This window comes from Lactuca sativa, chromosome 1, assembly GCF_002870075.4.
Source record: "Lactuca sativa cultivar Salinas chromosome 1, Lsat_Salinas_v11, whole genome shotgun sequence".
NCBI lineage: Eukaryota > Viridiplantae > Streptophyta > Magnoliopsida > Asterales > Asteraceae > Lactuca > Lactuca sativa.
The window spans coordinates 87,004,437-87,018,669 of record NC_056623.2 but is presented as its reverse complement, the minus strand read 5'-3'; the positions used below and the strand labels follow the sequence as shown (position 1 = coordinate 87,018,669).

Sequence of the window (14,233 nt, the reverse complement as noted above, 5' to 3'; positions counted from 1 at the left end):
ATTGTGTAAATAATCCATACTTGTATAGTGGGCTAATGCTCCATGGATAATCAAGTTGGGCTAAAACCCATAGGATGGTCCATGGATGCTCCATGGTGTATTTGAACCCATGGATCCAAAGGAAATGGAAAGTCATGACAATTAGGGTTTACCCTAATTGTAACACTATATAAAGATCTTATTCTTGACAAAATTGGCGACTAGAATCACACTAGAGTGTGAACTGAAAGGGCTAGCCGATTTCATAAGTTGTAGAATTCTCTCAAGTTATTCTAAGTGTTTTGGTGATTGTGATTCCATTTGAGGTGTCACACTTGGGGCACTAGGCACTCAAGCTTCATGAAGACTTTCTACTTCAAAGAGGTATGTATTCTATCTTGTTACACTCATTGTTTTTTGTATGCTAGATTAGGATAATACCTTGGATGTTCTTATTTGCATGTATAATAGAGAAAACATAGATCCAAGGTATTTAGGGTTGCATGTACACTTAGGAGTGTTAGAATGCTCATAACCCAACAGTGGTATCAGAGCCACGGGTTGTTTTCTGTTATATTGATGCAAATATTTTATTTTCCAAGTTGAAAAAAAAAGGAAAAAACCATGAAGTTTGTCAAATTTTAAGATAATTACTTGTTCTTGTGAAAAACTAATTATTTGTAAAATTTGAATAATTTGCTTTATGAGTTGAATTAGGTCAAATTTAATAAAAGATAAAATGATATGATTATTTTATTAGTTTTAAAAGTTTGATCTAAAGAGTTTTATTTTTTGAAACCTCCATAAGTTATGGATATGAAAAGGTTTTTAAAAAAAATTGATTCAAAGTTTTTATGGAGTTACAAAATTTGGTGTTAATGTTTTAAAGGATTCCATAACTTAAGAATAAGTTATGGATCACCAAAAGTTTTTTGTGTTACCTTGTTTTATGAGTGAATTTAGATTAATGAATGAGAAAATGACAAAAATAGCCAATTACACTAATTGCATTACAAAAATAGCCAAAAAAAATCGGGATTACATATTTAGCCACCCGTTTCGCAGATGAGAAGGCCCCATCTGCGAAATGGGCATCTCATCTGCGAAAGTACAAGTGCCTGAAGCACAGTTATGCTTCAGGCACTTGTACTTTCGCAGATGAGAATTTTTTTTTTTTAAATTTTTTCGGTATAAATAGGGGTAATTTCGCAGATGGAATAGGTCCCATCTGCGAAATCCTCTGATCCTATCTGCGAAATGATGATTTTTTTTTTTTTTTTTTTAAGGTTGACTACGAAATGAATTGGTTTGACTACGAAATGGGCTTTGGTATATAAAAATTTTTGTAGAAAAAATATCATTTTGGTTGTTATTTGGTTTGTGAAATACTCTCTATCTCTACAATTTGCTCAAAAAATGATTGAATATTTGGTTTGTCTTGTAACTGGTGGGAGATGGCAAGTTAATGGAACTAATCTGGAATACATATGTCCACAGGGAGGTATTTCTGAATTTGCTTTGATATTTTCTGAGTATATTAGTTATAGTGATTTTGTATCTATGGTAAGAAGCAAAATTGGTTTGTTAGACAAATATAGAATTAGTCTTCGTTTCCACCATCCTGAATTAAATTATTATATAGCTATAGTTGAAGACGTGGATGTTAGAATGTTGATAAACGTAATCAAATGTAGTGGAGGAAGGGCTGTGAAAGTGTTTGTGGTGGTTGATGAAGTTGAGGAGGTTAATGGGGGCGGTGAAATTGGAAACGAAGTTGTTGGTAATTTATGCAGTTTTAAAGGGAGCAACGATCCGATAGGTACTTTCAATACTCCTAGTGTACCTCAGTTTCACAGTGTTGCTGAAAATGTTAATGTTAGTTATTCACCTATTCAATATGTGGATCCCGATAATTACAAGTATGTTGGTGATGATGATGTTGGTACATATCTTAATCATGTTGGTGGTCGTTGTGATGATGTTGTCGAACAAGAAGTTAAACTTATGAATAGGCGTGTGGTAGATAAAACTAAAAAGAAAAAAAATTCAACTCAAAAAAATGAAAAAAATCATGTTTACGGGCATTATGTTGATGTTGGTGATGTATGTTTAGATATAACCGAGCTACAAAGTAATTCCGATAGAGATGAGTTGGGTGATGAAGTTAAAGCTAAGTATCCCGATAACCTTTTTTACGGTATGCCCCCTGTACCAGCATGACCAGTTGATAATAATGAAGATATCCCAACACAGATGGTAGACATTAATCTTCAAAAGATTCAATGTGAGAGTATATTTAAAAACAAAGAACTTTTAAAGCGGTGTATTGGTAAAAAATGTCTTCGAGAAGGTTTCCAGACGAGGACAAGTAGATCCACCAAATCAAGGTATGAAGCTGTGTGTGTTTCGAAAAATTGTTCTTGGTTACTAAGAGCAAAAGCAATTAAAAATACTGATGGACTTTTCCAAGTGAATAAATTTGTTGATGTACACATATGTTCTTCAACATTGTTGCAACCTAATCATCGACAAGCAAACAAATATGTTTTGGGTGAATATGTTGCTGATGTTTTGGCGGAAGACTATAGTAGAGTTTATCGGGGAAAAGAAATTGTTAATGATATGAATGCTCAATTGAATATCAATATCTCATACCATCAGGCATGGCGTGCGAAGCAATATGCATTGTTGTCGTTAAGGGGTACGAAAGAGGATTCTTTTACCAAACTTCCGGCGTATTGTCACAACTTGGCCAAACATAATCCGGGTACTGTCACACATATTAAAACAAATGCTGATGATCGGTTTGAGTTTTTGTACGTCGCACTCGGTTGCTCGGTTAGTTTTTGTATGATCGGTTTGAATTTTTTTTTAATATTTATTTTGGTGTATTTGAATAGATATACAATGTATTGTAGGTACGAGCTTTTGTCAATTTTTGTAAGCCGACCCTAGTAGTAGATGGAGCTCACCTAAAGGGCGAGTTCAAAGGTACCATGCTACTTGCAGTTACTAAGGACGGACAAAATCAAATATTACCGGTTGCATATGGTATATGCAAAAATGAGTGTACTGATTCTTGGACATGGTTTTTTTCAAAAACTACGTGATTGCATAGGAAATATGCAGGAGCTTACAATTATATCTGATAGGTCTCCATCTATAGCAACATCCGTTGCCAACATTTTTCCTCACGCTCATCATGGAATATGTGGTGTCCATTTGTATTTCAACATAGTATCTAGATTCGGCAAGAGTAAGACGGTTAAAGGAATTTTTTGGGAGGCGTGTAGGGCGTACACAGTTGATGCTTTTGATGCTGCCATGGATGTTATGAAAAAGACAAAAGAACCAGTATGGGAGTACTTAAAAAGTATAAATCCAGAAACCTGGTCAAGGGCACATTTTAAAGGGAACCGATACAATCTTATGTCGTCCAACAGTGCGGAGTCTATAAATGCATTATCTAGACACGCACGTAAGGTGCCAATACTTATGTTGATTGATTTTTTTCGTGCTACAATGCAACAATGGTGGTTTCAAAGACGTAACTTTGCAGGTATTACGTAAATTTGTAATATTAATGTTTTATTAGTTTCGATGTTATTGATTTTAACTTCTTCATTTTGGCTGTTTTTTTAGCGGAAGCAACAACAACCCTTACCCCTTGGGCGGATGAAGTTGTAAAAGAAAACAAGAAAAATTTTACCAAATTGGATGTTCGCATGATCTCAAATACGAAATGCGAGGTCAAAAAGGGGGCACAAAATGTGATTGTTGATTTTCAACATATGACATGTACATGTAGGCATTGGCAACTTGATGGGATACCTTGTGGTCATGTCATAAGATGTTTAACAGTGAACAATTACCAAGACTGCTCGAGGTTTGCATTAAATGCTTACTTTACCGAAACACTGAGGAAAACATATGAGGAATCAATAAACCCTCTGCCGAAGCCATCCGAATGGGAGATCCCCGATGATTTGATAATTGTTAAGCCACCTATAATGGATAAACGTCAGCCAGGCAGGCCAAGAAACACAGACCGCATTCCATCCCAAGGCGAGGGTCCAATTATAAAAGAGTGTTCTACATGTGGTCAACTAGGACACACGAGAAATAATTGTACTGGAAGGGCGTCTGGTAGCAGAGCAGGTCACATAATTTCTACTGCAGAAATGGCATATAATATTGGTGGTTCAGCGGGTTGCTCACAAACCCATAACGCTGATTTTGATATAAAACAACCTTGAAATTAAGAGTAATGACGAGTTGTTAGCTTATTATGTATTGTAATATTTTTATTAACTCTTACAAGACATTGCTATGCTTTCATATTTTAGTTAAGTTTGTTGATTATAACAATGAATGAAGCCTTTATATTATAAAATATAGTTTGCAGATTTATTTTAACAGTTACAACATGTTATTTAAAAAAAAACAACAAACGATCCTTTGGCAACCTAATCTGTTTCATGATAATATTACAACAACTTTATAACTAATTTTTAAACTCAGGGAACTGCAACGGGTACTTCTCTTTTTCCATTGTTATATAGTCATCCCTAATTCTCATTTTGTCTTCGAAACGATCCTTTTTTACCATAATGTGTATCAACTGCTCATCCTTCTCAGCAAGCCGTTTTTCAGTCGTTTTGATTGCCTTCTTACTCTTTTTTATCCAATCTTTATGCTCTTTGATTTTGTTTTTATTGAGGTCAATCCATTCTTCAGCTTGTTTGCATTCCGAACCTATATCATTAGCAAGTTGAGTGAGAAGTCGGGATGACTCTTTGTCCTCTTCTTGTTGTGCTTCAGCCTTCTTTAATTCTTCAAAATTTTCATGTGACATATATGACCCGACTGAAGAGGGTGTAAAAAAAGGGTCTACCGAATCACAGTAGTAACAATCTACTTCGTTGCATGAGCAAATTTCGAATTTGTGTGAGGAACTCATAATAAAATCGATGTTGTATTAAACTGGAGCAATAAGTGGTATTTATACATACTAGACAGTAATGAGAAGTCCAACTTTGAAATGACTAGACAGTAATGACAAGTCACTATAGTAACCTGCACATCCCAGTGGGTCCCTTAAGTGACAAGAGATAAATGACAGTTTGACATGACAAAACACTGCATAAAGCTGAAATTCGTAGTCCAAATATAACCATTTCGTAGTCAAAGTATTATTTCATAGTCTATTTATTTATATAAATAGATGTTTAAGATCTATAAACCAAACACCCAAATCACCTAAACGAAACGAATTCCCATTATTAGAAATGTCGTCGAATGCATCAAGTTCTTCGAATGAATTACCTGGTTCCAATTCTGAAAGGCCATGGACGACAAACAAGGTGTTAGTTCTAACACGGTGCTGGCTAAGTGTTAAGGATGGTGAACCGTTACTTGCTCCCCCGCATTGCCTAATTGGTGATGAATGGAGTCGCATCACATCTTTGTTTAACCATGAGATGGGAGAAGGGAAAAAAAGAGAAAAATCAGATGTTGTTACTAAGTGGACGGATGTAAAGGAGGAAGTGACATGGTTCAATCGAGCATGTAGTTATGCGAAACGTAACAATGTTCGTTGTCGTGACGAAGAAGAGTTCTTGGAAGTTGTTACAGAGTTTTACATCTTTGAGCATGAAGGCAGAGACTTCGAATATGAGGAAGTTTGGAAGGTTGTTAGAGATAAACAGTATTTCAAGTAGATCGCTCTAATTTGTGTTAAGAATAAGCCATGGACTTGTGTTTTACGTTAATGCTTTGTTCGTATTATGTCGTTTTTTTCATGTAATTGTTGTGATGTTTTAATGGTTCATGGAATCTTGTTACTAATGTATTCTAATATATTTTGATAACTAATGCAATGGCCATTTATTAACTCAAGTTAATCATACGAGTTTCTCACATAATAAAGTAAAATATATATATTAACTCAACTTAATCATACGAGTTTCTCACATACTAAACTAAAATATATTTTAAACATATGAAATACATACGAATTACATACGAAATACATGAAAATAACTTAGTACTCACATAATAAACTAAAATAGATTTTAAACAAACGAAATACATAAGAAATACATGAAAATAACCTAGTACATGAAAATAACCTAGTACTCAAATAATAAACTAAAATAGATTTTAAACAAACGGGATATATTTCAAAATATTCCAAGGGGCTTCAAACTGGAATTCCAACCCGTTACTTAATGACTTGTATTCCTCCTTAGCAGCTTCCAAGATGACATCCTCAGTAGCATTTAGACGGGCATCGTCAATTTTGGTATAAAGATCGTTGAATAATAGAACTTCGGTTTTCATTTCATACCATCTTGCTAAGATGTCTAGTTCGTCACGATCGTTTCTTGTAGCCATTCGGTTTGCAGCATTGAAAATATTTGTTAGACGGCTCCAAAACATTGGATCATTCAACTTGCTTGTCTCGTACACATGAATATAAGCATGTGTAAGAACCAAGAACTCTTCATTGCTCCATGATATAGAAGTCATTTGGATTGAAACAAAGAGGGTAGAATCTAAAAAACAATATTTGAACAACTATATTGGTTAATTTAATAACGTTTTGCGTGTAACTTAGGGTCAATTTATAGTAGTTTCTACACAAAATCGCAGTTCAAACTTCTAATATGTCTGCAATTCATAGTCAAAATTAACTGACGAATGCAGTGTACTATACTTATAACACAACAGATCACTGTTCGAGTTGACAATTCATCCCCGGTTGAATGACAACACAATACATTGCTGTTTGAGTTGACAACTCATTGCACCAGGAAAGTAAGGAGTCGTTATAAATAGATTTCAATACGATGGTAGCGAGTTTACCCACTTAGATGCATGGAATGTTTTAAAGAATGTCCCTTATTTTTAATATGCATGTTGGTTAAGTTAATTGTTTTTCGTTATTTAAGTTGCTTTTTGTTGTATGTGTCTAGTCGTTACTATTTAATAAACGTCCATTTCTTTTAATGTATGTTGTTCCCTCAATAGCCAATATTTAGAGAGCAATAAAATAAAACCGGGGTACATAAATAACTAACACATAATACGACATAAAAAATAAACTGGGTACATGGATAACTAATACGTAACACAGCAGTAAAATAAAAACGGAGTACATAAAAAACTAATACATAATACTACATAAAACATAAATGTGCTACATGAATAACTACTGCATTGAGGGAGGTAACAGGACCACCGTTTCATTTGGTATTTCCCAATGCTCATATGATGGTATACCATTCACCAACTCAGATCCATATGCAACTCGATACACATAATTAGTGAACTTGTATTCAACCATTCTCTGAATGGACTCAGATGTACGGGTTCTTAGACATGCTATAGCGTGGCCACATGGTATACCGCTTTTTTGCCATTTACCACAACTACATACCCTTCGTTCAAGTTGTACGTTGTTGGTGGCAAAAGTGTCATGGACTTCAAATGTATCCCCATACAAACGTTTTGCATTACAATTGTAAGACTTGCTGAGACTTTTTTGAACCTTACTCTCAACGTAAGGGGTCAACCCACCAGACAACCTCCCTGTAAAATTTGATATTTTAATAAAAATAGCAGCACAATAAAAAAAACAAAACATAACAATCTCCCTTACCAGCCAGTTCGGCCCGTTCAGCATACTTTGATTTTATCGACGTGGTGGTTAACTCAATTATCGTTGTTATAGGAAACTCACGTGAGGATATAATTTGCAAAATTTCAGGGACGTCAATCGATTTAACATTGTAACGTATTTTTGGGAAAAATGCTCTTGTCCATTTTGAAATCGGTATATCGTCAAGCCAGTAAATTGGACTCATAAGCAAGGTGCAGAAAGGTGGTTGCCTACATGTACTTTGCAACCTTTCGAAACACAAGTAAAAATCATCAACGCTATATGCATTGCATGACTTCCAAAACAACGATTCGACTTCCGTATTGTTATGTCCGATAGACTCACGTATCTTTCGAGCTATATCTTTAGGACAATATCCATGATAGGAATCCGGGTAGGCACTGTCAACACCAAAGTCTATGTTATCACACATGTTGCTTATGAAACCAACCTCTGTGTCCTCACCTAAACAATCTCTTAACCTCATCATGAACCATCTCCATGACTCTTCACACTGTAAGGTTCCCAAACCAAGTGCTAAGAGTAGTGGCTCATGATTTCCATCTAAAGCCACTGCGAAGTACATTGTTGTCAGAAAGCTCCCAAGAAGGGGTAAATAACCCACATATATCAACGGTATCATGCACCTAAGGAAGGTACGAATCTACATAAAAACGAAGACATATTAGTGTTATGTAAGAACTAATCGACATAGATTACCATGAAATATTGTATAACTCAATAAAAGAAGTATGTTATACCACGCAACCTAAAGCCACAAAACAGAATTGAAAGCGGTTGTTATCGGTTTTCTTAATGGCTGTGAAGGTATTAGGATTTGTTCTTTGAAGGTTATGCAAGAAAATTGGTAGTTGAGAAAAGGTTCTTTGGCTGTGACTACTCATTTTCAATACCGATAATTGTGCTCTACAATGATCACACAAATGGAATTATAAATAGAAGATATTGTATCTCTACTGATCAAAATTCATAGTTTAACCCTTTAAATTCGTAGTTGAACATTTTGAATTCATAGTCAAACCAGTTCATTTCATAGTCAAATTTCACTAACCGACATGACAATACTACAGAATGTACTTGTCTGCATTTCATAGTTGACCTTTTTGAATTCATAGTCAAACCAGTTCATTTCATAGTCAAATTTCACTGACCGACATGACAATACTACAGAATGTACTTGTCTCCATTCCATAGTTGAACTTTTATGAATTCATAGTCAAACCAGTTTATTTCATAGTAAAAAAGAATTGTCCGTAATATGATTTATTCTATAAATGGGTGTCACTCATTATGAAAAATTTAACTGAGAAAGTAACTCCGATTTAAAAGAATAAGAAGGCTAATGGCATACTGCAATTGTGGAGGAGAACGTATCGTTAGGATTTCGGGTACAGCTAAAAACCTAGGAAGATTGTTCTACGCTTGCCCGTATTTGGTATCATGTTCTTACCGTCATTCAAATTTAAACCCTCGTGTTTACATGACACAAATTAATTTTCTTACTATGGATATTAAATTTAACAGGGACCAAAATGCGGGTTTATCAGTTGGGTTGATGAAGAGAAGGACCAATCTTCTATGGTAATAGCTAAAGTAGCTAACTCTAATAAGCTCTTTCAATCAGAAAATAAGAAGTTTAAGATAGCGTTGGTTTGTAGTTGGGTGTTGTTCTTGGCAGTTCTTGTTTACAAGTTGTAAGCTTTTCAATATTGTTTTTATGGTTTTGAAGTTGTTAGGTCAATAAATTGTTGTATTTGTAACGTTAAAACAAATGTTGTGGTCGTTCTTATGTTTTGAATTTATTGATAAGTAATTAGTAGGTCATTAAATTGTGGTAATTGTCGTAACGTTATATTTTTTGTCATCCGTTGAGTAAACTCTAAAGATAAACTAATAATGAAATCCAACATTAATTTGTATATACATTTATATAATCCAACTACAGAGGAGCAAGACTAGACCCCCAAATAATTTTTGCCATCCGGAGACAGAACTGTAAAGATGCGTTCTTTGGGTCAATAAGAACACGTATTGGTTGACCTGAAACCAATTGCTCCATAAACATACAAAGAAAAACACCGCAATCTCCCAAATGACTACTTTGTTGGGGAACGTTTTCTTCATAAATGAATTGCATATTCAATGGAATCCTTGGGATGTTCCTCCGCGCCCAATACTTAATCTTGTCCAAATAATTTGCCACCCGACGTTCAAATTTGGAAAAGATTCCTTCGGATTGGAATTTTTCATAAGCACCTCTACCAAGACTGTCATAAATATGCACTTCCATTGACGCTAATCGTAGTTCCCCAAATAGCCAATGATTAGGGGATGAATGAATCGGCAATAAGACCTGTATAAGGATCAGAGAATAAAATTATGTTTATTTACATCACAATACAAAAACATCACAATACAAAAACATAACAAAAAAACGATATTATTTTCAATATAAAATATTAAGTTTACCGTATCAACATCCCACCAAGCAACCATGAAGTTAGGGTATGTAGCAATACCAGCCATAAACGCCCTCCAGTCCTGTCCTTCTTCCAAAGCATGAGAAACAAAAAAATTTGGAGGCATTATTGTATGTCGGTCGCTCTCAAACCGTCTCTCCATCAAAAGTCGGTACCAAATGGTTATATGCTGCACACATGATACTTTTGTTATTGACTAAAAAACAATTAACTTTTAAAAGAATTAATTAACAATTTATTTACCGCTGACTCCAACCATCCGTCGTGTGTATGCCCAAACAATGAGCTCCAAAAATCTCTATCTAACACGAAATTAAACAAACGATGCTGCACATCGTATGAATGCAATACATAATTTTGGATGACATCCTCACCGCCTGCTACGTAAGGTTGCAGGCGCAACCTGGACAAGTCATGAGCAACACCAAAAACTGGAGGAGGAACGGGGCTTGTTGATTTCATACCAACCTTCTTTTTTGTTCTTCTTTTTTGTTTCGGTGTCGTGTGCAACTAAAAGCAATATTCAAATGTTTAAATGTATATCTTTCAGATAATTCACATAAACATAAAATCAACAGTTTATAAATAAAACGAATACCTCGGTGTAAGGAGTGCATAAAAATTGTGATGGTTTTCGACTCCTACGTTTATCGGGTGTAACTTCTTTGTCATCATCATCATCATGAAAATAATCTACATTTCCCATTATTATAAGTTCGTCTTCATCCGACACATCATCATCAAATTTGTTCCCTGCATTGTCATTTCTCTCCTCCCACTCCTACATTAAAGATAATACTTTATACTTAATAACGAAATACACATAATTTAATAAGCAATAATATCTAAATAAACAAAATATTAATATTAATGTAACTATATAATAACCTCTTTAACTTCACTATAATCGTTTACATCACACACATCATCATCAAATTTGTTCCCCGCATACTAAGTACTCTCCTCCAACACCTACATTAAAAATATAACTTTTTACTTAATAACAAAATACACTTTATTAAAAAGTAATTATTAAAATCGTAAAGGTAACATCTATAACAACCTTGTCGTCTTGAGTATCACCAAAAACATTTTGAGTTGTATTGTTTTTATTCATCACTTCATCTTGCACAACCTATATTTTCAAATATAAAATATGAACACAGGTATTCATATATGTTAATAAAATTTAATAAATAATGTAGCGTATAACTAACCTGTTCATCATAATTTCTTTGTGACACTGTCGGATCCTCAAAAATAATGTCGTTCCAAAATTGTTCATTATTCACTTCTTCAAAAAAAACCTATGTAGGTTTTTGTTGATTCATAAACACATGCTGCTCCAGTGCATGTACCCATTTCAACAACTCGTCTAGCTTGTGTTTCCCACTGCCCCGACCTCTACCATGAGAGCGACCACTGGACGACATACTAGACGAAGATTCGTCTTGTCTCCTAAAATGGTCCCGTACTGGGGATGGAACTGCTTTCCCTTCACCATATACATACTCTTGAAATGACATATAATAAAAAGATGTCATCTCACCATCACCCGGTAACATGTTTTGTCTTGGTGGTAGCCCCTCCTAAAAAATTAAACATATTAAAAATGCATATAAAACTATAATAATCAACTTTATTAATAATAAACGAAATATTTTTAAACCTGCATCTTTGACCAAATCTTGTTCACGTCAACCCATTTCAATTTTTTTGTTCCGCTCCATCTTTTCATCCGAGGCAAGTCTTTATTTTTTCTCAATGCAAATCCACATGCACGAACAGCCGGAATCATCTCATATATCCATATCTACAATTTTGTACAATAACAGTAATAAAAGTTAAAATTAAAATAAAAAATATAACAATAAAACAATTTAAATATAAGAAAATTTGTATACCCTAATTGGAGCCGTAAATCCTGAGACGGAATACTTTAAAGTTTGACCACGCTGAGGAAGTGATAAATAATGATGTATCTTATTCCACGTATCCTCAAGGTCAACAAAAGTAAAATCCCATAGATAGCTACCCCAAGAGAAGCTAACAAAAAAAAAAAAAACAAAATTGATTATTATATAAATTATAACTTTAATAAAATAGAACTTTTAACGTAAAGAAAATATACCTATTCCAGAGATCCAAATTCTCAGCCAAAAAAAACCAATCTTGTGGCACCCGATCGTTAACTTCTTTGCCCAAAAAACCTTCACACAAAATGTATATCAAACATACTCTAACTGCATCAAGGTCGTCAAGTGCTAAGAATGTTTGATTTAAAATTAAACTTTTCAGGTCGCCGATTTTCACCGAACTATTAGTATGGTCCGGAAATAGCCGTTCACGCAGTAAACATCTTTTTTTACTGCTTATTAGTTTTTCCGACCCTTTTCTCCCAATGTTTTTTGGATACTCCCCAAAATTGAAGCCGGTAATCAAACAAAACTCTTCCGGCCCATAAACCATTTTGGTATTGCCTACTCGAAAATATAAACGTTTTATTCCATCTGGAGATAAAACAGGGTCCGGCCGGATCTGATGAAGGAACATTTTATGAAACAATAAAGCGTCCCCTTGTAAACGAGGGACATCAATAAAATAGCCAAAGACGGTATTTCTGAAAATAGCACGTCGGGCATCATCTAAAACTTCAAAGACTTCCCATATGTTACCGCCAGAGCCTTTTAGGTTCGCAAAGGCTTTCGTATTCATTAAACTAAAATCATGCTGCAAAAAAAAACACAAAAACAAATTAGATAACTAAAAAATATATTTTTTTTTAAATATATGATTACGAACTGCAAATACTTTCTTAATTACTAATATATATATTTCCCCGATAAAAAACAATAACATACACATATATAAACAATTTTCCAAGTTATACAACAAATATATTTACGATAGAAAACAATATCATATATAAATATTTTCAACTTAAACATATTTTCAACTTAAACAAATTTTCAACTTAAACGACAAATATATAAACAATTTTTATCTTTCTAATTAAAACTAACATTATATAACCATATAAACAAAAAAATTTAAAAATAAAACGACAACCAAACTAACAATTTTGCAAGTTATACGACTACTTTATACAAAATTTTCAACTTATACGACAAATAAAAACAATTTCTAACAATATATATACGACAAATTTTCAACTTATACAAATGTTATACGACAAATATATATACAAACAACTATTTTGCAGTTTCTACTAAAAAAACTTACAAGATTTCAGGTTATACAACAACTAAAAAAACTACAAAAATAACAAATTGTAAACATTATCTACGCAGTCTCTACTTGTCTCTACTTGCATTTAAACTTCAAGTATACTAAAAATATACTAAAACTATCAATCAAACACAACAAAATTACCATTTTTTAACACTAAATAATACAAAAATTGATAAAAAAAAAAAAAAAACTTTAAACATTAAAAGAGTTAAAATCTAACCATATTTGCGGGATTGTTGACATAATCTTCCATTTTCTTCAAAAACTAGCCAAAATTCCGAGAGAAGCCCAAAGTTAGAGAGAGTTTTTGTGTAGAGAATGGTGAAAATGAAAAAAAAAAAAAACGTTTTTATACCTAAAAATCACCCATTTCGCAGACGAGAAGGTCCCATCTGCGAAATGGGCATCTCATCTGCGAAAGTACAAGTGCCTGAAGCACAACTGTGCTTCAGGCACTTGTACTTTCGCAGATGAGATGCCCATTTCGCAGATGGGACCTTCTCATCTGCGAAATGGGTGGCTAAATATGTAATCCCGATTTTTTTTGGCTATTTTTGTAATGCAATTAGTGTAATTGGCTATTTTTGTCATTTTCTCTTAATGAATAAAATTATGTGATAGTTGGTTTTAATCCAAATTAATCTAAAAGAAGTTCATAAAATGTGTTTATGTAACTTATAAGTCACATTTATGAATCTTAAAACTCATAAAAGTTGGCAAAGGTTACAAAATTGAAGAGTCTAGTTCTAATTAAAAGGTGTTATGACTCCATAATTTGTCCTCAAGTTATGGAGGACCAAGAGTCTCTTCATTAAATAATAAATTAAAAAAAAAGTGT

The 14,233-nt window shown here is 33.7% G+C and overlaps 3 protein-coding genes across 4 annotated transcripts; 1 reads left to right on the top strand and 2 right to left on the bottom strand.

Annotated features, from left to right (window-relative positions):
• Window positions 1-1,268: 1,268 nt before the first annotated feature.
• LOC128126897 (uncharacterized) lies at window positions 1,269-2,465 on the top strand. Its single transcript, XM_052765071.1, has 2 exons — window positions 1,269-1,798; window positions 2,093-2,465. Exons 1-2 carry the CDS (start codon window positions 1,396-1,398, stop codon window positions 2,197-2,199), a joined length of 510 nt encoding a protein of 169 aa, XP_052621031.1. The 5' UTR covers window positions 1,269-1,395; the 3' UTR covers window positions 2,200-2,465.
• Window positions 2,466-9,602: 7,137 nt separating this feature from the next.
• Window positions 9,603-10,481, bottom strand: LOC128127550 (uncharacterized). Its single transcript, XM_052766106.1, has 2 exons — window positions 10,133-10,481; window positions 9,603-10,016 (listed from the first exon to the last, which is right to left on the bottom strand). The coding sequence occupies exons 1-2, from the start codon at window positions 10,283-10,285 to the stop codon at window positions 9,603-9,605; spliced, it is 567 nt and encodes a 188-aa protein (XP_052622066.1). The 5' UTR covers window positions 10,286-10,481.
• A 1,191-nt stretch (window positions 10,482-11,672) lies between these two features.
• Window positions 11,673-13,705, bottom strand: LOC111881690 (uncharacterized). 2 transcript variants are annotated; one of them, XR_008224925.1, is made up of 4 exons: window positions 13,616-13,705; window positions 12,275-12,873; window positions 11,813-12,189; window positions 11,673-11,732 (listed from the first exon to the last, which is right to left on the bottom strand). XR_008224925.1 is itself a non-coding variant. In XM_052765033.1 (3 exons), exons 1-3 carry the CDS (start codon window positions 13,646-13,648, stop codon window positions 12,024-12,026), a joined length of 798 nt encoding a protein of 265 aa, XP_052620993.1. In that variant the 5' UTR covers window positions 13,649-13,705; the 3' UTR covers window positions 11,673-12,023. The 2 variants fall into 2 exon arrangements, 1 of the variants encoding a protein (XP_052620993.1); XM_052765033.1 differs by having other exon boundaries at window positions 11,673-12,189.
• Between the last annotated feature and the right edge of the window lie 528 nt (window positions 13,706-14,233).

Bases quoted from the DNA above. Each gene is read 5' to 3' on its own strand.
- LOC128126897 (XM_052765071.1), top strand. From the start codon at position 1,396: ATGATTGAATATTTGGTTTGTCTTGTAACTGGTGGGAGATGGCAAGTT. The intron at 1,799-2,092 runs GTACTTTCAATA...ATGTATGTTTAG, and splicing joins AGGGAGCAACGATCCGATAG to ATATAACCGAGCTACAAAGT.
- LOC128127550 (XM_052766106.1), bottom strand. From the start codon at position 10,285: ATGGAGAGACGGTTTGAGAGCGACCGACATACAATAATGCCTCCAAAT. The intron at 10,017-10,132 runs GTAAACTTAATA...ATCCTTATACAG, and splicing joins CTTGGTGGGATGTTGATACG to GTCTTATTGCCGATTCATTC.
- LOC111881690 (XM_052765033.1), bottom strand. From the start codon at position 13,648: ATGGAAGATTATGTCAACAATCCCGCAAATATG. The intron at 12,874-13,615 runs GTTAGATTTTAA...TTTTTTTTGCAG, and splicing joins TCAACAATCCCGCAAATATG to CATGATTTTAGTTTAATGAA. The intron at 12,190-12,274 runs GTATATTTTCTT...TTTTTTTGTTAG, and splicing joins AATTTGGATCTCTGGAATAG to CTTCTCTTGGGGTAGCTATC.